The sequence below is a fragment of the Panulirus ornatus genome, chromosome 35 (genome assembly GCF_036320965.1).
Source record: "Panulirus ornatus isolate Po-2019 chromosome 35, ASM3632096v1, whole genome shotgun sequence".
NCBI classification, from domain to species: domain Eukaryota; kingdom Metazoa; phylum Arthropoda; class Malacostraca; order Decapoda; family Palinuridae; genus Panulirus; species Panulirus ornatus.
The window spans coordinates 7196217-7219485 of NC_092258.1; the positions used below are offsets into that span (position 1 = coordinate 7196217).

A 23269-nucleotide genomic window follows, 5' to 3' on the forward strand; every position below is an offset into this window, starting at 1 on the left:
AAATTAGTGAAATCTGTCCAGGCAGCTATTATTGTTTTACCTGCACGATATCGACTCGGGAGATTGTGTCGTAACTGTAATGAGGCAGCGAGAGTGATGGGCGGTGGACTGTGAGCGGTGTGTCAGCTGTTCGCTGGTCGACGCCTGTTATATTCAAGTCCACCCTAGTCAACCGTTATTCGCGGAAGCATGTAGGTTTTCGATTCGAGAGCAAGATGGTGTATGTTTCCCCGGGCAAAACGAGTGCAGGTGTCGCCATGCACAGCCCCGTCGCCGGGCCCCATCAGCAGGTACTGAGGGGTTACTGTAGCTTAGCCAACGAAGTGAGGCTGGCTGGCAGCGAACCGTGTGGGTGGGTGAGTCAACGCCAGCATCTGCTACACTCGTCAGGCCGCTGACGCCTACATCACTACTGTCAGGAACTTGTCACCACAGACACAGCTGACACCAAGCAATATGGGTGGCTGCCACCGAAGTGACGCCACAAAAGAACTGGATTAATAATCAGAATATCGCAACGAGTATTACTTATATTGTTATTCTTCTATAAGCAATTACTTTAAGTCTTAAGATGCTCGGTTCCCTAAACCTTTTCACACATAATATATATCATGCAAACCCAGGACCCTTTTTATGGGGCCTTTGCAGGCATGAGGTTGCGAAAGCCTCGAAGCAACAGTAGCACACACACATACACACACACTATATATATATATATATATATATATATATATATATATATATATATATATATATATATATATATATATTTAGCAGTAGGTCACCGTGACGCGCGTGAGGTAGTATTTGCTGATAACTACGAGAAAAGATAAAACATCCAGTCCCAAGTACACTTTCGTGTGATTAATACAACGCCAGGGGAGATATATTTCTGCATTCCCCTGACGATGTATTAATCACAAGAAAGTGCACTTGGGATTTCCCACGTTTCACTTTACCTCGTGTTTATCTGTGTATATATATATATATATATATATATATATATATATATATATATATATATATATATATATATATATATATATATATATATGCAACCCCAAGACTCGTTTTATGGGATTGAGCCTGCAATCCAGCCTCGTCGGTGATTTCTCCGTTCGCGAGGTTACTACTTGTAGTCCACAAAATCACACAAACTCACACGACTCCGTCTTGAAATGGTTAGTATTACTAACCACGAGCAAACATGGGGCCGTTTACAAGAGACCTGGAGGAGTTCGAATCCTGGCCCACACCCAACCTGGGTGTTCATCTTACCCATGGAATTGATACATATAAGATTAAAGACATAGTTAAGTGACGGGGCAACACGGGTGTGAAACTCTCTTCTCGTAACACATATAGTAATCTAACACACATACACCGGATTCCGGCCCACACGAAGTTAAACCGCAAATGAAGCCATCTTTGGCGAAGTTGTATCATGGGTGTACTGTCTTGTCAAAGAACTTATCACTCCAAAGGAGTCCACAATTCCCTGCGATTGGAAGCTGAGCAGCTTTCGGACCGTAAGAGCTTATGGCAAGAGATCAAAGACTCTTTCTTATGTTTAAAAAGAAACATAATACGGAAAGTGTGGTGTTGCCGGCAGACGCCTACCTGAGGTTACACTGCAAGTGAAGACGCTTTAGCGAGGATATGCTCATCAGTTGATGAAGTACAGTACATTATCGTCAAAGAAACTCTAAAAGAAATCCAGCCTTGAGATAAAAGAACCACAAAAAAAGAAAGAGTCCTGGGGTGACACCAGGACCCTATCAGAAAGCAAGTAAGCAGTATCGTGGGGAAGAGCGGTGGTACACACCGACCTAGGGGAGTGAGGAACATTACGGCAAAGTCTTGGCGCGGCACAAGACACCGAAAACGGACGGGTGAGATTAACAAACATGGCGGCGGCGTGTCACTGGTCGAAGTCTTGACATAGGACTAAGGCATTCCTGTTATACTCATCATTCATGCTACTTAAGCATATATTCTCCAAAGGTTCTGTTCTTCGAAGAGCTTACTTTGCTGTGGTAATATACGCCAGTGTTGGTCGCTTCCACGCAGCCTTTGTTGATGTTCAGAGACAAGGAGGACCATCTGGGCCGAGCCTCAGCATACACTCTGCCCGCTCACACAGCACCTTGTACGATTTATCGATCTGCATCTGCGAGGGGCTTGGCGCTGTACTACTTTGGCCTCCCTCATCATCCACAGTGATTCATCTCGGCAACAAATTCGTAGACGGGATCAGTCCACGAACGGGGACTCCGCATCCACCCTGCTAGACCCCTTTGTTTTTGTTGTCTGTCTTTATGCCTTCTCGATACAAAACCAGCTTCCTCAAGCCCTATGCTCTGTCACACCCGTCCTATCTACCAGCCCCACCACCGACATTTTAAAGATATTCAGGGGTCGGGAAAGCATCATACAGTAGCCCAGTAAGCTGGCCTTTCACTCCAGAGGCTTCTGTTGCACTGGATCATAAGTCTCGAAGCGCGCGAGCCTGTCTGTGTTAAGGTTTCCTTTACGATAGAACGTTGGGTGAAGCCCTTCAAAAAGTTTTCATCTGCGAAGGATCTGATAAAGGACTAAGAAACTTGTAACCCGAGGGACTTCACTTCCTCTTTCAGTACTTCAAAAGGCAGCAGCGACAGGGAGCTCACAAAAATGATATATTCTACTACTTTACGATCCACTATTTTCATGTCGGTGATCACATTCCGTCCGGTTGATTTTCGATTCTCTGTGGTCACCCGTCCGACTCAAGTCCCGAGATAAGGGAGCACCCAGCAACTAACTTCATTCTAAACATTGTGGTCAAAGGATTCAGAAGCGTCCCGAAAGCATGTAACGTTCTCTTAGTATCTGAGGACAAAGCATATTCAAGATCTATTACCTCTGAAATCGTAAATTTACAGAATTAAATTATATGATGCACTTAGCGAAGCGCTATCTTGTGGTCGATAAATTCTGCCGAACCCAGGATGGCGGAGGGGGATGACGCAAGACACAGGGACCCTATGGTTGCTGACCTTTGAATCTGAGCACAGACCACTCGGAGGTAAGAACAGAGCGAGTGGTGTCACTTCCCCATCACCCACACACCAGCCAGCACTCTGGCAACATGAGCAGAACAAGTTACCGTTCCCTTTACCTATTCAAAGACGAGCGTGTGAGCTTTGCTGTCATCAGGCAACATATACGGTGGGCCTGAAAGGTAAAGCAAAACGATGCTAAATAAAGTAATCGAAGTCCCATTACGGGGATGAGAAAGCTATCCTGTAACAGGAGGAAACACTTGGTTTAGAATCCACTCTTGAATACGGTCACAATACATCAATGAACGTATCTAAAACGACCATATAACTGTTACTGTGAGTAGAAAGTCACCTTAGGCGAGGTTGTAACGCCGCCGAGGGACGAAAGGTGCATCTCCTCCAAAAGGAACTTTTTCGTTTTTGTTTTTTCACTGGACTCTTATGGACTACATATTGCCTCGTTAGCTGTAAACTTACAAATCCCCTCAGACTATGGGAACAATGAGATCCCTAAATAAAAACGTTAATCTTGACGGCTAACACGTCAATAGATAAACACATAAGACCTAACTAAAGTGGTTTAAACGGCTAGTTTACTAAACCAGCAAAACAATAAAAGCGTTAATGAAAATTCGTCGAAATAGCAGAGAGAAAACCTTGTGTTTGCCCATGATAGAGTCGGTACAAGACGGAACATAGCGAGGCTCTGATGACGATGGCTTCCCTCATTAATTACACTCCCATGACGTGAGTTTACAGACCCCAAGCAAGGTGGTTTCCTTGTTTTCGTCCATATCACGCAGAATTAGCGCCAATACTTCAAAACCAATGTATGGTGACCAAGTGCGTTATAGCTGGGAAATATTATACATATGATAGCAATGCCCTAATGGTGAAGGGCGGCTAAAAATACTGCTGACTTGAATTTATTTTTTCTCTCCACACGCACTCTTGTCAGAGCCCCTTATGTCGCGATAAACATCAACTTGATTACTTATTGATTCTGGCGGTGAGTTGTGAGGGCAGGGCCGGGTTGGGGGAAGAGCCTACTGCACCGCATTTCGCGGGAGAAATGTGCAGCGGCCCACAAGAAACCCAGCAGCCCACGAGACACCAATAGTTAATAAGACATCAATGGCTCACGAGACACCAAAAACTTACGAAAACATGAAGCAGCCCACGAACAACCAGCTGCCTATGAGACATGCAGCAACCCACGAGACATCCAACTGCCTACCAGACACCAGCAGCCCACGAAACATCCAGCAGCCATTCAGCAGCCTAAGCAACAGCATTTTAACAGCAATTGACCGTACCCTGGCGTGATGAAAGAGCACCAGAGGAAGGCGGTATTTGTTCAGGTCAAACACTCTGTTTTGGTATGATGACTGTTCGACTGTCGATCATCACTGATGGCAATGGAACGAATATTTCATTACGTCACTCGATCATCATTAGCGGCAACACGAATGCTCTGTATCATATTATATTAAACATATTAAACTATATCACGTTATGTCACGGTATTTTTAATCTTTTTTTTTTTTTTTTTTTTTACCAGTCTGCTGCTCTGTCCTTGTCAACCGTCAAAAACACAGCTTCGCATCTTCCCTACACCCTAAAATAAAGTACATTCACCGATTGAAATTTTCGATTCTGAAGCGTGATAGGAAGGTGAGGGCGAGCTACTTTTCGTTGGATGCTGAAATACTCATCAACGAAGTTTACACGACCGTACCTCAATTAGTGGCTGATAACTGATGTCGCATTAAAACTTAACCAAACATGCACGTAAGACAAGGACGGGAACCAAAGTCGGATGTAAAACGTAACCAAAGTGTGAGCGCGCGCCAACCCGGCCGGAAACCACCAGAGTAGAATGAAAAAGAAAAAAAAAAAAAAAAAATTCCCAGAGTCTGGACACGCACACGGACGTGAACGCCGAACCCTTCCTACTTCATTATTTCCGTAAATATCACGTCAACCAACGACGGACTATTTTGCAGTCATTGATATATTCTTAAAATGTTTTACTGCACATAAGACGTATTTTCAATAAAACGCAGGCATATTGCTTATTATCATTATGAGTAATGGGATACTTGTAATACATACCTATGCCTTATTGCGCTGAAGCTTAAGATATAATCAATAGTAAGTTCACAGACTGTGGCATGACGGGCTGTGAATGGTGGTGTATGAAGTTCATGGCACACAGAGGAAATGATTTCTAAGAAAATATTGTCAGACTAAACAGAATTATAGGCATAGAGGCCACGGTGTCACGTTTTCCTAGGAACAAAAAGAAAAATGAAGGCTTTCGCATTTCGATGGCTGAAATCTACCGAGTTACTGAATGAAGAGAGTTTAACTAAAACATTTAATGATGGTGAATGAGACTGGCGGGCGAAATGAATTCTAAGTAATGTCCAGGGAAAGATCTGATTCTGGGAAGAAGAACGAAACTTTAAAAAAAGAACCGGGGATCTCGAAGAGAAATTCTGCAATTGTAAAGGGACTGAAATTTCGGAGGAAAATTTTTACAGCTGTGAAAGGATTGAGATTCTCGAGCAGAAGTTTCGTAGAAGTCGCCCTCACACCTGCAAAGGCAGGTAATGACATAAAGGCTGACTGTATAACAGAGAAGAGACAATTTCCGGATTCAACTTTCTTTAACTAGAGACGTTCGTCAAAATCTATGGGCAAGAACATGTGCGTCTGCTTTTTGGTAAATTACTGACGTCATATTTTGAAGGCTACGCTTCGAAAGGGTCCAGATTTTAAGGGGCCTTAACAAAGCAGAAAGACCAATTGTTATTTCTCTCTGATGATTAAACGTAGCTGAAGAGAAAACATTAATTCATAAAGATGGCTCCGATTCTGACGTTACACAAACTTTATATTTTGATCAAGTAATCCTAATAAACTCTGAATATATCCCTTAACCAAATGGCCATTGAGTAAGAGCTAGATTCTAAAATGTTTTAACAGAACATACTGAAGAAAAAACACTAACTCTTAGATAAATCTAGGTGAAGAAAAACCAGCCATCAATGATTCTTCGAACCATAAACCTTACACTTTCATTAAAGAAGAAAAAAAATAATGCGCATAAAGTTTGAAAGGTCAGGTTCTTTGTTCACGTGTTTATTCGCCCGTCATGCTTGGCCAGGAACGCCATACTGGAGGAGAGTCAACACCAGGCATTCCTTCCTCTACCGCCTGGGTGACCAGCTCTCCAGCATTAGCTGTTCCTTCCTCATAACACTCAACGCCCGCTCTCGTCCACTGCTCTTAACTCCATCAACCCAAGTGTCGTACCGTCAAAGCTTAAATAGAAAACTCCACCTGACGCCTGGCCGCAACGTATGTTTGATCTATCCCAGTGGATGTATATCGAGTCACTATTTTGTGGACCCACTTCACGTCGAAGAACCTAAACATGGCAAAAAACACGATATCATCCGCAAACCTTAAATGTCCAGGCACTTGGGATCTAAATGAAGGGGCAGCAGAAATCATTACGGAACTGCCTAAACCCTTTACTGCAGAGGCTTTGGCTGGGGTGCAAAGCACACGAGGGGAGAGTTCAGAACTTTCTTCCTTCTGGTTTTGATTAGGAACTGTGTCTCAAGAATTCCTCGGCCATAAGAAGAATGACTGGTGGCAATTTTCTACGGTTTATGAACATAAACTCACCTTAAATTAACGGACAATCGGTATTCTTCCTAAAGATCGGATGATGTATGTCAACAAACGTACCATTTTCTAACATGCAGCTATTTAAGAAAACGCTTATCTTGTAATGGGGAACTTATGTAAAGTCTGTCCGATTACAAAGCCACGTGAAGGTCAACCAGCCTCCTCCTCCTTCCTTTGTCACACGTCACAGAAGGGCTGACTACCCTTTCTCCTTATCTGTGTATGAAATTGACGACCAGACCCCAGAATTATCGTGAAAAAGTTGAGACAACTTCCTCAATTACGATAACATTCGATAGACTTCACTCGTTTAACTACCACTTCATTTAGCTCTTGACCTTATGAAAATCAAATCATTGACAAGTCTATATAAATTTCAGATCTTTTATTCTGTCTACGATACGTTGCTATTATCATACTTTTCTTTTCTTCGTAATTCTTTTCTTGTAATTTCTATTCATACGTTAGTCGGTTAGATAATTACATCTCATATTTACTGCTTGTTCATACGGGATCGATTGAAATTAATGTTCCAAATCCACTATGGAAACAAAATCCAAAGATATGTAAATAACCATTTGCTGATAAAAGAAACCCACAATACTGTTAACTTCAATGAATAACTTAACATATAGATCTTAAATATTTTAACCATGCCAAGTGGCGTCTAATTAGTTGTAATTTCACAAGGATTCATCTAATTTCTAAATTCTTTTGTATTATCCTCCGTATTCAGTGTCATATATTATATGCTATGTTGATGCTATTTTCTTGAACTTTTATCAAATCCAAATTAACCACTACTACTACTACTGCTGTGCACTATCATGTATCTTTCATACTATTATCACCAGCTATAGTATCCCAACAAATCCGTTTTCTATACTTCAATTCTGACACAGAAAATGAATGGAAAGATATATGGGGCTCTAGTCTATTTATCACACCTCTAAAAGTTAGGGGGATATAGTCTACTCATCCTATATCACCTCTAAGAGTTAAAGTTCTAAGGAACACAAAGGCTATAAACGTCACTCTTTTAACTTACATCAGAAAGTTATAAATAATACTAAAAACGCTTATGTTCAATTATTCATCATGTCATCAAAATGGGTTAGGGAAAAGCTAGAACAACACATAAATATAAAAAAAAAAGGAGGAAAAAAGTTCGTGAAAATGACGGTGTCGTGAAGACCGTGAAAGCAAAGATATTTCGTCGTCACTGATTCAATCTATTCGAGACGAAAAACATTATTCTATCTAGTAATAAAAACTTCCGACGGTGTCACCACAATGAAAACATTAGCCATATCTTAATAATCCTGATATGCCTTCTGGATTGAATAGTATTTCTAAAGGTTACGATGATCTACTCTTGGTAAAAATTACATACTTTACTTTAAAGAAAATGTAATCTATAGAAACATAACGATAGAAAAAACCCTTTCCAGTGAACCTACATGTTAAAGCATAACGCTAGTGATGTGGATTTAAAGTGTGGATGTGGTTGGGATGGGTCTGGCTTTATTCCAGTATTGTTTACGAACACAATCACCGAAAGGGGTTTTGTTTACCCGGGAACACAGCCTGTATTCTCTAATTTAGTAAACGGCATCACAAAAGAACTTTTATTTCACGTACGTTATTTGTACAAGTCTTTTTTTCCCCCTCTTGAGGCTTCATTCATGAACAAAAGTTCACATCAAGGCCAGGCCTTCATTGAAAAGGGAAAAATAAGAGAGGAGAAATATCTATGAAGTTTTGTAGGACGTGAAAAGCCTTTTAAATAATTAGTGCCAGGTAATAGTTATTGGGAAAGTCATGAAAAGTCAGAGTACCAGAGCTTCGAGGTGTTAGGGAAAGAAACCATTATCAAAAAGGCCCACCTATAATTCTACAACTCCCTAAATCCTTTCTCTCCATTAATGGAGAGATATATTCGTGGCTTTCTCTCCCGCCACCTATCTATAACAATTACTGGCTTATCATTACTAGCAAAACCTACTACTGACACAATAATAAATCCTATTATCCTAACCTAGTGATAGGAGAGGATATTCAAACACTTCAAAATAAAATCAAATACCGTTTTACTTGAAACACAAATCCTCTACCCTTAAGAGCTTCTTTGGTCTTTCAATTAGCACATTAAGAACCCCGAGTAAGATTACAAAAATAAGCCTGAAAAAATACATTATAAGAAACACCTTGCCGATATGAAAGATGATGCTAGATGTTTATATACATTATACAACTTTAAAAGGTATGCTGAAGAATAAAGTATAAGTAGGAGGTATCCTTAATGTGTGCACAAATTGATAAAAATAACAGTAAAAACAGATATCGAAAAGTACCCTGGGAAAATTAGTGTGTGAAGTGCTGACTACGTTAAGCGAATAAATGTTAAATATAAATAAGAAACATCACAAAATTATGTATGCAAGATCTTGCACTTTATGTGTAGTAAAAATCAAAGCAAATATATACAGCAAAACAAGAGAACGCGATGCGAACACTTAAGATTCTCATAAATGCATCGATTTAACAAATAAAATACAGCAAGTCGCATCCAAACAGAAGATGCAAAATCGATATCTCATATTAACTTTTAACAAAACAACTACCATGGAAATGTGAAATTATTTTTGAGTCGGTATTAACTACGTTCACAAAATGGTGTACATCCAAGTGACGGACGGAAAAGTATATACAGTAAAATGTAATCTGCAAAATACCTGAGAAAGATAACTTAGACTACACTGATTTTTATCAGAACCTACACAATAAAGTACTCTACAAAGACAATTTGTGTTTATGAAGCCTAAATTTACGATTCTCGAACATTTAAAAGAATACTAAAAAATCCCGAGACTAAAAGGAAACGCATATGTTGAGCAAAATACTGAAATCTAAGTCAAAAGTTAGTTAAGAACGGAGACGTTGTGCCATTTTCTTCTTCTTCATGCAGGATGCACAACACACTTCCTCCTTGCATCTACGTTTCACACCAGGGGAAACAGTTGACGCCTCGACAACCCACTAATTCTTCGCAAATGCTTTGACGAACTAAGGTGGGAGTGGTAACGCCCCGACCTCCTTTAAGAAACACGAGAGCCATATTAACTTCTGGTCTTCCTCACACTACACGGGAGCCTATCGTTGATTGCGAGACATATGGATCCAGTAGTTTTTTTTCACGGCAACATGTCCGTCATGCGCCATTATATTTGTCACACGTGTTCAATGAACTCCTGTCTGACAAATCAATTACTGAAGAGCAAATTAGTACCATTAATAGAAAATGCAATGCTAAAAACTTAGAAACACTTCACACTGCCAGCGAATGACATATGCAAACGCTATCAACACCTGGCTTTATGTTATGGACGAATGTGTTTGAAGGGTTCGTTTGGAATATCAGATCCCGTCAAGTACAGGACGGATGAGGATCGTCTTCTCTTTCCTCAGGGGACACAGTAGTGGTAGACTGGCTTTAGAATGCTGCAGACGGCCTTGGCTGAAGGTCTGTCTTGGGGATTCTCGGCCCAGCAGCGCTCTGCCAGACGCAACAGAAGGGCCTCTAGGGTGGTGCTGGGAGCGCAGTCCTCCCGCTGCTGATGGTCCGTTGGCCGGTGCCTCAGGCGAGCCACCTGGCGGACGGAGGGGAAAGTCAGGTAACTAAAGCCTCACTATAAATCCTCTTAAATTCACGTCCACATTAGTGTGAATAATGCACTCTACCGTTGGTTAGTTATGGGGCATGGACGAGCATACAGCATGAATATACTACACGCTCTTCGTAGGAAATTGTTTTGAAATACATGAAGTACAGGAAGCGAATACATATATCAATCAGTCATCATTTTCGTCGTAAACCCAACGCTACATCAATCGCTCATTCCCAGAGAAAGCCAAGTTGCAAATCAGAGAGGAAGTAGAATTAACTTTCCTTATGACGCGAGACGAAGCGAGGTTCACGATAACGAAATCAGAAAGGCATTGCTTAGTATTTCTTATGGTTGTCAGGAGGAAGATCTGTGGAAAACTGGAAAAGTTTACATCTGAAAGAGACCACGACATACACAACAGGACACGACCATTTTGTTTGTCTCCCATTGAAAATCTATGCCTACGTCTTACATCAATTATATAACACTCTACACGTAATTTTCCGAACACGGTCCACGCCCAGGCAAACATGCAGCTACCACAGGATTGCATATCACTTTAGCCTTCTGAATTCAGTATTTCTGTTGGCTGTGCGACTCACGTATTGCTTTGGTTTTTGGCCCCCGGGAGCTGGAACTTGTACAGTGTACACACCATAAGCTAGACCAGGCAATACTCGGTAAGCTGCTGCGTCACAAGATTACTGGTGGCCGTTGGCAACTCAAGGGTAGGGCGTTTTGATCATTATTTCTTTCCTTACATCTCAGAGATTTGAAGCTCTATACCCTTTCATGTACTTCCCAATAACTATGGCCTGGCACTATCTTTAAAAGACAGACTTTTCACTTCCTATAAAATATGTGAATACTTCACCTCGTCTCTTCTTCTGCCTTTTCATTACGTCTCTGCATTTCAATTAAGGCCCGGCCTCGAAGTGGACTTCTGTTCGTGACTAGATCCTCAATATAAAAAAAAAAAGGCAAGATCCTGGTACTAGAGAAACCTCTCATGACCTCCGAGAGAGAGAGAGAGAGAGAGAGAGAGAGAGAGAGAGAGAGAGAGAGAGAGAGAGAGAGAGAGAAATAAAACTTATCAAAACTGGTCTTCATCCGGCTAATACGATCGCATATATTTCAGACTTGTAAAAAAAAAAAAAATCCTGACGTTAATGAGACAGATGCAGAGAGCAATTACATTATGGAAATCCAGATGGACGCCCGAGTAAAGGATCATAAAAGTCACTGCTCATGATGACTAGAGAGAACCAAATGTAAATATTTGCTGTGGAGTAAATAAACGTAGAGGTTAGGGAGGTTAGGATGCCGCCAACCTTGCGTCTTGTGAGCATCTTGCTCTGCCGTGGTGCAATTTGTCAGCCTCGCCACCAAAGTGCCTGCCTGAGTTGTGGGTTCATCGTCGCCTCAACTTCGGGAGGGGAGGCGGAGCAGGTGGGGAGTGGATGGAGAGAAGAAACACGTAAGGAGATGGAAGGAGGAAGGAAGGAATATAGAGGGAAGGAAGATCAGTCTAGACACTCATTACTAAGCTATACTATGACTGGGATAATAGAAGGGACTTACCTGGTGGGATAGCAGGCCTCACCTGGCAGGTGTAACAGACCTCACCTTGTGGGTGAGTGAGACTCACCTACGGTACTCACCTGGTAGATGATGACGTGGGGGTGGAGGCCCTGGTAGGGGGAGGTGCGGGTCAGTAGATGCCAGATGGTGACCCCTAGGGAGAACATGTCACTGTAGGTGCCTCCCACCTCCCCTCGTAATACCTCAGGTGCCTGGTACCCCACTGTCCCCAGCACCTGTCAAAGTAGTACAAGCAAATGATGGCGATGGCCCATGGGAAACAGAAATCATATTCAGGATAATATTCCCTCACACCTTACATCCTCCACCTCATCCCACAACATCCTCCACACCTTGCTTCATAACATCATCCACACCTCGTCACAACATCCTCCACACCTCACTCCACAACATCCTCCACAAGTGGCCAGCCCCAGAACATTTCTCCACAAGTCACCCCACAACACTTCTCCACGTCACCCTCCCACAACATTCCTCCACAAGTCACCACAAAATATCACAAATCAACCCACAACATCCAAGCACACATCACATCCCTCTACACGTCACCACACAACATCCCTTCTACACGTCAACCCACAACATCCCTCCACACGTCACTTCACCCATGGCAATACACGTACCGGGTCGTCCGCTTGGCCCAGTCGGGTGCAGCATCCGAAGTCCGTGAGCTTCAGGTGACCGAGGGAAGTGAGGAGGGCGTTGGCTGGCTTCACGTCCAAGTGGGCCAGGCCCTGTGAGTGCAGGTACGACAGTCCTCTAGCCAGGTGGCACGTGTACCTGGGATGACGGTACAACCTTATCAACCAGGTATGACGGTACAACCTACCAACCACGGTTGAGGGTACAACCTACCAACCTGGGTCTATAATGAGACACATAGTTCATCAAGAACAACCGAGAGTCTGTCTTTGTTCTCTGGCTGTTCGGCCAAGGGGGTAGAGAGAGAGGAGGCGGTTTGGATAGGAAGACAGGCAGAGATGACCCAGAGACTCGGACCAGAGAGGAGTTGTACGAATGACAACAGTGGGCATGAGATTGTTTAGGAGGGGTCATGAATCAAGTCCTTACAACACAGCAATGATACTGGTCACTGTTTGTCTGTTGTGTAGCATCATATACATATTTTTCCTGTTGCACGAAGTTTTGAAAGCTCTGAATGGGAAAACAAAAGTTATAATTACGGTCATTCGGAAATGAATTTCCTTGATTTGCTCACTGTCTCTTCTTTTTCTCAATCATTGTACAAATGTATACACGGGTGACATGTCGAGTTGACATTTATTCCCTGGTGAACTGTACCACAGTGAAAAACAAGATGAGCATCACTGGTGTAGGATTATTCGTGTGCGCGTTTGTGTGTGTGTGTGTGTGTGTGTGTGTGTGTGTGTGTGTGTGTGTGTGTGGAAATAGTGATTTGTTGAAAATATAGATTATGGTGCCTTATCTGGTTGGTCCCTCTTCGGAAAGTTACGATTCCAATATGCGTGAAAGTCGGACTTCAAGCCCTGCAGAATGGCTACTTTAAGCCCCCAAGTGACCTAAATAATCAATACATAATCTAGTGTCAAAGGTGAGAGGGGAAGGCAATCCACTTCAGTCTGTGTTGGAAGACTGTAAACACGGGATCATTAAATACCAACCCATAAAGTCTCTTCTGCCGTCAGCAACGAAAGGTACGTCTCGTTCATACATCGAGTCTGGGGCTGACGGTTTACCTGACTTTTACCGAGGCACTGAGGTTCAGTGAGGGATCATTGATGAGTGTGAGGAGAGTGTGGGGCGTGCAGAGTTCGCTCACCACCCACGTCCACCCTGGCCTCCGCCTACACCCTCCGGGGTCGTCCTTATCTCTGAGAGGGTCCGTAGCATCCTCCAGGGGTAATCCAAACATGGACGCCACAGCCGGGAGGGACAGGGTCTCCTCCTGCAGGAGAAAGAACAAGCAAATACACCTCAGTGCTGGTCATCTGGTTAATAGTAAGAAAAGCAGAATCCGACGTCGAACAGGGAATGAAAAGGTAAACATTTTACGTCCACAACATAAGATGCGAGATACGAGGCTTCACTTCCCATCATTATCACTTTCTCCCTCACACAAACTAAAACCGCCCGCCACTTCTTCCCCCTCTGGGCTGATCGACCAGAAACTTGGCAGGCATATAACACACTGGTCCAGTATGCCTTCGTTCATTTACGTCCAGGCCCTCGGTCAGATTCTACTAAATGCACGGCAAATCATTCTCCATATTCCATCACTGACTTGCCCAACACCAAGAATGAGGAGCAAGGAAGTGACAAGGAGCAAATACATAAACGGCTGTGAAGCGAGGATGGGAGTCACATTATAGCGGGTGGAGGAGGGAAAAATGCTCCTCAATCCAGAGAAATGGAAAAGATATATCAAGTTCAGCCACTGACAGGTCGTTTGGGGGAGGGGTATGACTGGGAGTTGGACGTGATGATCTCTTCTAGCCGCAGGCAAACGACTTTCACAACAGCCGAAGAATTCTCCTGGAAAATATTATACACTGGTCTGAAGTTGTTGGCGATGTGAGGAAGATATCAGAATACTGACGCGGAGGATGATATTCACGTGATGTCGCCATGATATACAACGGGGGGAAAAACAATGGAGGGCTTTCAAGACGAAGAGATGACGCAATAATGCTAGGAAATACTGTATCCACAGGACGAGATAATGTAATGCCAGGAGACACTGTATCCAGAAGACGAGACAATGTGATGCCAGGAGATACGGAGTCCAGACGACGAGACAGTGTGATGCCAGGAGACACTCGGTACTCAGACACCGAAACAAAAAGCATTTGCTTACGTTATACCAACAAATCATGGAAATCGAAGTGTAGCCAGCTAGCCAACAAACGCAACCATACGATTCAACCGAACTACAGAGGCAAGAGAAGACGAAAGATGTATCACCTTATCTACTGAATGCAATATCTCTCTAATCTCCCTACCTGCTCTCCGTGGCTTTTAAGACTGGCGGTGTTGTCGGCCCAAGAAATGCGGGCGTATCCAGGTGTGGGTGCGGGGGTGACGAGGGCGTGTATGGTGACGAGGTGGGCGTGAGGGCGGAGGGAGAGGGCGTACGCCTCCCTCCTAGAGGATGATGCCGCCCGCCCACCACGTAGGACCTTCACCGCAACCTTCACTCCTTCAGATATTAACATCAGTATTAACTTGATGCCATTAACATTATCATTAACCTCCATTTTCAACATCAGTGTCAACCAACATAACATTTTTAACCTTAGCCTTAAATCTCGAAATGAAATCACACTACGTAAACACACGAGAACATCTACCTAAAATTGCACACTTTGCTCTCTTTCTCCCTCCTAAATCTGGAAACTCTAAAAATCTCAAACTAATACCGAGGAACCGCCTGGGGGAGCTGGTTAATCTATGACAAAAATTCACCCAAGTCGTATTTTTTATGAATGCAAATGATGTATGCAATTTATCCCAACTATATCCACTTCTCAAACTATCTCTTACTGTAAGTGACACTTGGAATTGGAAGGAAAAACCCACTATAAAAAACATTCCACAAAACAAGGTACAAGAAATGGAATGATAAGATCAGATATCAATGGTTATACGGAACTTGAACAAATTAATATGTTATTCGTAGACAAGTAATGAATAATGCACATGGTAAGGTATCAGTTATTCATAATGATTAAAGTTAATGTAAGGACAGTTATACAATGTTAGACCTGTACTACTGGAAATAACGTCTCTCCAGGATACGTGAAGCAGCAGACATACTCACCCCTTGTACCCACAAAGCCTTACAAGTTCACCATACAATTACCTACAACCTCGGCAATTAGGTTACTACCTTGTCAAATACGGTGCATCAACACTGGCTACCACCGTGAGCCCAAAATTCTAGTAGTGTGCATTACCCCAGCGCGGGGCTTTCAAGTTCTACGGTGTCAAACCTGGATCTGGGTAGCAAACCTCTGTGGCGCCCGACTTTCACGGTGCCAAAGCCGCCTCGTCCTATGACACTGCCTACTCTCGGGGAGACGCCCGCCGACCGCCACTTGGCACTGTAGCCCACACAGGGGACGACGGGGGAGTGCCTAGGACAGCAGTGGTGGTGCCGGTGGTTAGAGACCTGACCAGGGCGTTTTCAGTGGGCCTACTCCTGTGTACGGTCTCATAGTAAACATCTTTTTTCACTCTCCCTATTCGGTTTTCTAAAATACGACTCAGGCTTCCTGAGCGATTCTTTCTCTCTCTACCCTTCTCTTTGAGTAACTGATCACGTGTGTGTGTGTGTGTGTGTGTGTGTAAGGGAAGGGACGGGTAAGGGGCGTACCGAGTTTGCCTTACCTGCAGTGTTGTGTGCCAAAGGCTCCCGTGATGACCCCAGCGTGAGGGAAGCCGCTATCCGTCCTTCCTGCTGGGGAGAAGACGTGCCACGACGCTCTCCGTGAGGTGCTGGCCACTGGGCCACCTCTGTTGGCCTCTTGCATCACACGCAAGGTACCTGTGGTACCTTCAGTGCCTCCGTCAGTGAATGAACTCGGGAGTGTGTGGTGCTGGTAATCATTCTTCACCACCAAGGAAGGGGACCCTAACAAGGTCATACCCTTGGGGGAAACTGTCGGGGTAGTAGTCGTTCTATTACTGACACTGGCAATTTGAGTCATAGTTCAAAGCCAGAGATTAAACAGAATTCTGCATGATGATAACTGCAACTTTCATTTTGATGATTCGAGAGCCAGCCAAACAGGAATTTCTGATTTTACAAATGCAAAACATGTGTATAAATATTCTAATTCAATGCAGTTCATTAGTTACATACCATTATGTAAAATATAGTACTGTTAACTATATCATATATATATATATATATATATATATATATATATATATATATATATTGAAAAGCTGACACTACTCACTGGTCTCAGCCACATTCATTGCTATCTTGGGCACCTGCAAGCACGCACCATCCCCACTCCTCTCTCTGCCCAGGGTTCCCTTCCCTTTCGAATCCTCTCCGTCTTCCCCGCACTTGTGCTTCTCGCGGTCGAAGTCCAAGCGCGTGTTGTTGGCGGCGGTGGTTTCCAGGTAGGTCGAGAGGAAAGGACGCACGGCGACGCTGGAAGGACTCCAGGAACTGTCTGGTGCCTGCTGGGGAAGACGGTTAGTCTGACCATCAACGGCAGAAGCAATACATCAGGAGTAAATGAGGAAGAGATACGTCATCGATACTATAAAGATATGGCAAACTTCTTTCTCTAATTCAAAAATCTATAGAATTCAAGCTACGTCTTTTTTCATTATCGATTGTAATAACATGTACGTAATTCTCTTCCTGTAGATATCCCTTGTCACTGTTGTGCGTATCAGCTTCCCTACGACTCCTAACCAATATTTTAGAGAGATTTCTTCTTAAAGTGAAAGAAACGAGTTATGTGAAGCCATGATTTAACACCCCTTTTTAATACCATTTGAAGATGACGTCCTCGCCATAAAGCAATATCAAGATGGTGTCAAGAGGCAATATACCTGAATTAGCAGGCGAGTCCCCCATCCCAAGCGCAGGTTTCTACAACCAGCCAACTTAATAACAGAAAACTGATAATTCCGTCGCGCTACCGTCTCTCCTTTGTATACTGCATTGCTTTGCTCGAGGCGCCGGCAGTAAGCTGTATAACTCATAATCGGATCTAAATACATGAAATATGAAGGAAGCAACTGCTCTGAGAAACAATAGGGAGGCGGGGGTTCTCTTCACCTTGGGAGAGTTGAGATAATCCGCTGAAGGGAAGACGATGATTGTGCCACAGGACTGTCGCCGCAAGACTCGAGGGGCAGAGGCCATGATCTCGTGCTTGTGCAGCGTGTGCCGCCGCCGAACGAGGGCTGCGGACGTAGGGGTTTGGGTGGGTCCCGGGTCTTGGGGTGATGTAGGAATCGGCTCCGCCGGGGTGAGTGCAGAAGCCGGTCTCAGGAATCCCTGGATGGGACTGACTGCTATCCCGGAATTCCATACCCGCCACCTAGGGAAAGGAGGCGTTCTTCTTATTCACAGTACTATTCCCTGAGTGCCACTTGTAATGTCATACAAACACAAACGGTCAAAGAATCTATAAGACGTAAATTGTCAGAAAACCACCTGATAAGGGTAAGGGCTGCTGAGGAACATCATTGGACGGGATGATGTTAAGATATTCTACGAGATGAATGACAACATTAAAAATGTTTGAACATCGTGAGACGCTACAGCACCAGCGAGGTGGAATGGGGAGCAACGAAATCTTTAAAGGCAAATAGAGACCCCTTGACTTTCTCCACATGTGCACTTTACAGCTTGACGAGCCACTTAAGATGTTGTTTAAGATGTTGCTGGAGGGAGGTAAAGTGCCATGGGAGTGGAAAAGGGCAAGTGTTACACTCAGCTTTAAGGAAGGAGACTACAAAGCTGCGCTGAACTACACCTCGATCTCTCTGACGAGCGCGTTCTGTAAAACACTGGAAACAATAACCAGATAGAAAATGGATGACCACTTGCAAAGGTAAAACTCCTCAAGTGGGAGGCAATAAGCATTAAGTGACAAAGTATAAAAGTTCATGTGTAACTTCTATGAGGAAATGAACTCCGTTAAAAAAAAGAATAAATAAAAGAGGGAACGTTGGGTAGATGTGTCTATCATGGCTGCCAGAGCGCATCTGACAATGCACGTTTGGTAAGTCTATAAGGGCATAGACTAGTGCTGCGACACACGAAACTAACTAAACAGGGTTAGAATCCCGATCTAGGCAACCGGTTCACAGCCAATCCTGTGCTGTTCGACCTCCCCACTGAAACCGGTCGCTGAATGGGTACATGACGTCACATGGGGTTTATATACATGTATGAATACTACGTGTGTGCGTGAGAGACGGGAAACAAACACAAATGTAAACTCCCTTCCCGAACTGCAGAAAAAAAAGCCAAATAATTTGGCCAGGAACCTTTTGAAAATGAGTTGGGATCACCAGTGGCGTGCAGCAGGACTCGGTTTTGGGTTCTGTGACCTCTCTGGCACACATGGCATTTAGGTAGGAGTCCAATCCTTTTGGCAAATGAATACGGATGACACTAAGGTCATAAGGGAAGCAGAAAGTGAAGAAGATTTCACCAAATAAAGGCAAAGTAATGAGGATGGAACACAGTGCGAGAATGCCTTGACAAGAATGTCATCTCGCTGAAAATAAGCTGAATGATTGTGTGTGTGTGTGTGTGTGTGTGTGAGGGACTTGGAAGCCAAGACTGATCGTAACCTATATCGTAAGGACCCCATCTCAGGAGAACTGTTATGCAGACCAACTATCTGTGCATACATGGCCTTACCTTTGTTGACACTGTGTATGACTTACCACCTGTTACCTGTTCTTCACCTCCCTTGATTCCTTTCGACTAACCTTATAGATTCATCCTTAGGTGACGAAGCTGGAGAGATCCAAGATGGGTCGAGGGACGCCCTTTTGTGACCAAGGTACTCAGGTGTCGGTTGGTCTAGCAGTGAGGCGGAAGGACCAACAGATGCCCGACGACCTGGTCTGAGGATGGGTTTGCCTGTTGCTGGCACATGTGTCGTGATCTTAGGTGTGGCAGCAAACTGCAGGGGACTAGTGGCGTTCTGCAGCAGGGGTGAGGCAGCAACTTGCAAGGGACTGGTGGCATTGTGCGGCAGGGATAAGGCAACAAGACTTAGGGGGCTGGCGACGTTTTCTGGCCGGGACGAAGCTGTAAGATGCAGGGGACTGGTGGTGTTCTGTGGCAGGGGAGAGGCGGCATGATGCAGGGGACTGGTGGTGTCATCAATGTGAGATGGGGAGAGGATGGCTTCAGGACGTAAAAGGGAGGAGACTGGGATCTCCAAAGCACCACAGGAAGCTCTCCTGGAAGAGGATGTAGCCACCTCCTGGGGCACGCAAGTCGCCAGCCGCCTCGCCAACGCACTCATGTCTGCTTTGCTCGCTTCCTCTCACGGGGTCGTCTGATCACCTGCAAAATCACAACGGAATGACGCCTAGATTATGATGGAATGAGAATCAATACCACACTAATAAAAGCAAATTAAACGCCACGCCATCGTATCTAGAAGTAGTACCCTCGTCTTTAATTAACCTTACCGACGCGCACGAAGATCGCATTCTCATCCTGACAGGGTAACCGTAAATAACTTGCACCCGGTCAACTTACCAGATACTCTACATAAAAAGCCCTGAATAATATAAGCTTATAAAACAGCGGTAATTAGATTTTTTATCACACATCTGTGGTTAAGACTTGAAAATCAGTCAGGTTAGTTCAAAGGCGAAGTGATTAAACCATGAATGAATCGAAAGTGAACAGCTTACAGCATTTATGGTGACATTATCTAACGTGTATGAACTATACATGCCCTATACCAATGAGATATATGCCTTATACCAATGGGATAACTAAGATAAACCACGAACATGAAAGAACTGTGGAATAACCCAACAAGGGTGAAGTAAGAAACGCTCAAATATGTCTGCAACAATACGGTCAAGCTGACCGTTCTGGTACCGTACGCTCCTTCCCACGGTTGGAAGGAGGTTCACATGAAATTCACGTCAGTATTCATCAGTCATCGTACATCTGTACAGTCGTGGGGAAACCAAACTCAATCTAGTATTCATCAATCATCGTACATTTGTACAGTCGTGGGGAAACCAAACTCAATCTAGTATTCATCAAATCATCGTACATTTGTACAGACGTGGGGAAACCAAACTCAACCTATCTTAACCTACAGACCATCTTGCCTCTGAAAATAATATGACACTCATGAATTTATAAACAAAATCTCGCTGGTAGGAAGGGTCAGTGATGACGAGAACTCGCATGAGAATTTGATATGCCGTGGAAACCGGCGTCCGGTAGTTCAACAAAAGCCAGTGTATACAAGTCACTGAATGAATAAAAAAAAAGAAAAGAAATGAAGCCGTGAGGGTCAGGAACATTTGGAATAAATCAATTCCTGCACCAATGGTTTTTGTAACGTAGGAATAATATCTACAAATGTACGAAATTCATTGAATATATTCAAACCTAGTCTCTGGTGGACAAACCAATGGTGGCCTTGCTATAATATATTGTAACCGGGGTATTCATAATTCATGTCAACTCAGATACCGTTATACAAATCTGGGAAAAGTCCTTAGCTTTGGATATTGTATGATTCTACTTTGCACTGGCAGTTGATCAGTGTTTAATGACAGAATTGGAGTGGTGGTAGAGTGATTTTGGGCCATCACAACTTATTCTACGATATCAGTAATGCGACAGTGGTGAGGATTGTGTATATCAGGGGGAAAACAAAAGGGCTACGTAAAGGGAAGAGTAGGTCTAACACTTCTTAAATAACTATATACAGAGGCATTAATGATTCCACGAAGGTACAACACGGGATCGTAAAACTACAACACCAGCCCGCTTTCGCAAATGTACTTCGGTGACTTTGATTTTTACCTGACGGCGTTGTGGAAGTGTGTGGTTGGGTGGGTCCTCTCCACCACGATAGCTTTCGTGGGGGGCTGGACCAGTGACCACCTCAACCTCCCATACCTCGTTCCGCTGCTGTACCTCAGACGCCCATTCCTCTCACTTCACGTAAGAATCATGGTGAAACTTCTCTCTTGAAAAAAACCCCCACCCAGATTTGAACACTCAAGAGTTGTTTTCGGAGCTAATATAATCAAATTGCTAAGGATGTAGAGGGTATAGCACCACGATCCCCTTGCCACGGAGGAAGTAAACGTCTCGACTGTTCACCACAATAGCTCACTGTCAACTGATTGTTTAGAAAATATGAAAATATTGTTAAGGATACCAGACTGGAGGATACTGAGAGCGCAACACACCGTAGAATAGTTCACACATGCGGTACGTCACAACCTCAACCGTACACTTAGGTCTACCACCGCTAGATGGCAATATTCATTGATATCGAGATGATAGTTCCTGTCAACAAATACTTTCTCACGCTCACCATTGTGGCCTTAAACAAAACAAAATATAATACATGAATCCTAAAGAAAATATAAGGGAAAACTTGATGTAATACACAAAACAGTCTTGTGAAAAAAAAAACTTTAAAGAGGCCATCCTACCTCTGCCACTGAGCATGGCGCAGCCTTGGAGCTGAAGAAACCCCTGGGAAAAAAGATTCTAGGGTAACAGCAGGACCCGTTCAAAAACAGGTTTTGGGGTAATGATAAAATGATCAAATAAATGATAACTAGTCATGCAAATAATAATAATAATAATAATAATAATAATAATAATAATAATAATAATAATAAATGATAATTATAATAATAATAATGATAATAATAATAGTAATAATAATAATAAAAATAATAATAATGATAAAAATATTAATCATAATGATAATAATAATAATAATAATAATGATAATAATAATAATAATAACAAAATGCATTACTGTTTCATGACATGAACATTGTAATCAATGCTAAGAAAAATATATTACATCTCTCACGTATTAAATAAGCAGTGCACAAAGAGTTAATACATTTCATTTTCATAACTTGGCAATCTTTATGGTTTTGATTATGATTCATCTATTACAAACTCTTTTACTCATCAACTGCTGCAAAGGGAATGAACTCACACATGAGTCAAACTCATGAATACCTACTTAACCCTTAGAGCTTAATAGAAAACAAGCAGCATTTATCACAGAAGCTTATCTTCAAATCTGAAATGGGAATTTTCTCCACCTAATTAGCTTTTGACGTCTCTAACTTTCCTTCTATCTAATACTTCCAGCTCCAGGTTCCTTGAAGCTCATTTTATTGGACATTTTGCTTCCTGGCGACTCACACTGTCTCTTTGTCTCGCGTCTCTAGACACTAATTGGCAGATGCCTTTGACAACATGTACATCTCTTCAGCTGCACCATCGAACAGCCGTTAAATGTTGAAATAAAAAAAAGAAAATGTTTCCTCTCTATTGTCGTGTCTTGAAGCATTATTAATCCTATCATTCATCCTTTCTTGGCAACCTTATGGGAGGTGGTACGAGGATCTGTTGTCCTTTTCTGTCTCATTCTCGAATTTTCTTTTTCTGTTTTGTTTATTTCATTCTCTGTCCATCACCCGACACCATTGTAAGACGGGGAAAGGAAAATAATGAAAGGCTGTTTCCCTGTTCTTGGTTTCATTATT

The 23269-nt window shown here is 43.1% G+C and overlaps 1 protein-coding gene across 3 annotated transcripts in view; it reads right to left on the bottom strand.

Annotated features, from left to right (window-relative positions):
- Positions 1-8819: 8819 nt before the first annotated feature.
- Positions 8820-23269, bottom strand: part of LOC139760119 (uncharacterized) — a 79191-nt gene continuing 64741 nt past the window's right edge. The window contains exons 1-11 of one of the 3 annotated variants that reach the window (XM_071682985.1): positions 21549-21871; positions 19469-20054; positions 17799-18063; positions 16960-17188; positions 16385-16655; positions 16007-16131; positions 14998-15194; positions 13735-13943; positions 12640-12796; positions 12076-12231; positions 8820-10396 (exon numbers count right to left, since the gene is read on the bottom strand). In XM_071682985.1, coding sequence (XP_071539086.1) covers positions 10211-10396; positions 12076-12231; positions 12640-12796; positions 13735-13943; positions 14998-15194; positions 16007-16131; positions 16385-16655; positions 16960-17188; positions 17799-18063; positions 19469-20013 — 2340 coding nt within the window. In that variant the 5' untranslated portion in view covers positions 20014-20054; positions 21549-21871 and the 3' untranslated portion in view covers positions 8820-10210. Of the gene's footprint in view, positions 10397-12075; positions 12232-12639; positions 12797-13734; positions 13944-14997; positions 15195-16006; positions 16132-16384; positions 16656-16959; positions 17192-17798; positions 18064-19468; positions 20055-21548; positions 21872-23269 lie in introns of those variants that run through there. The other 2 variants (XM_071682983.1, XM_071682984.1) reach the window with 2 other exon arrangements.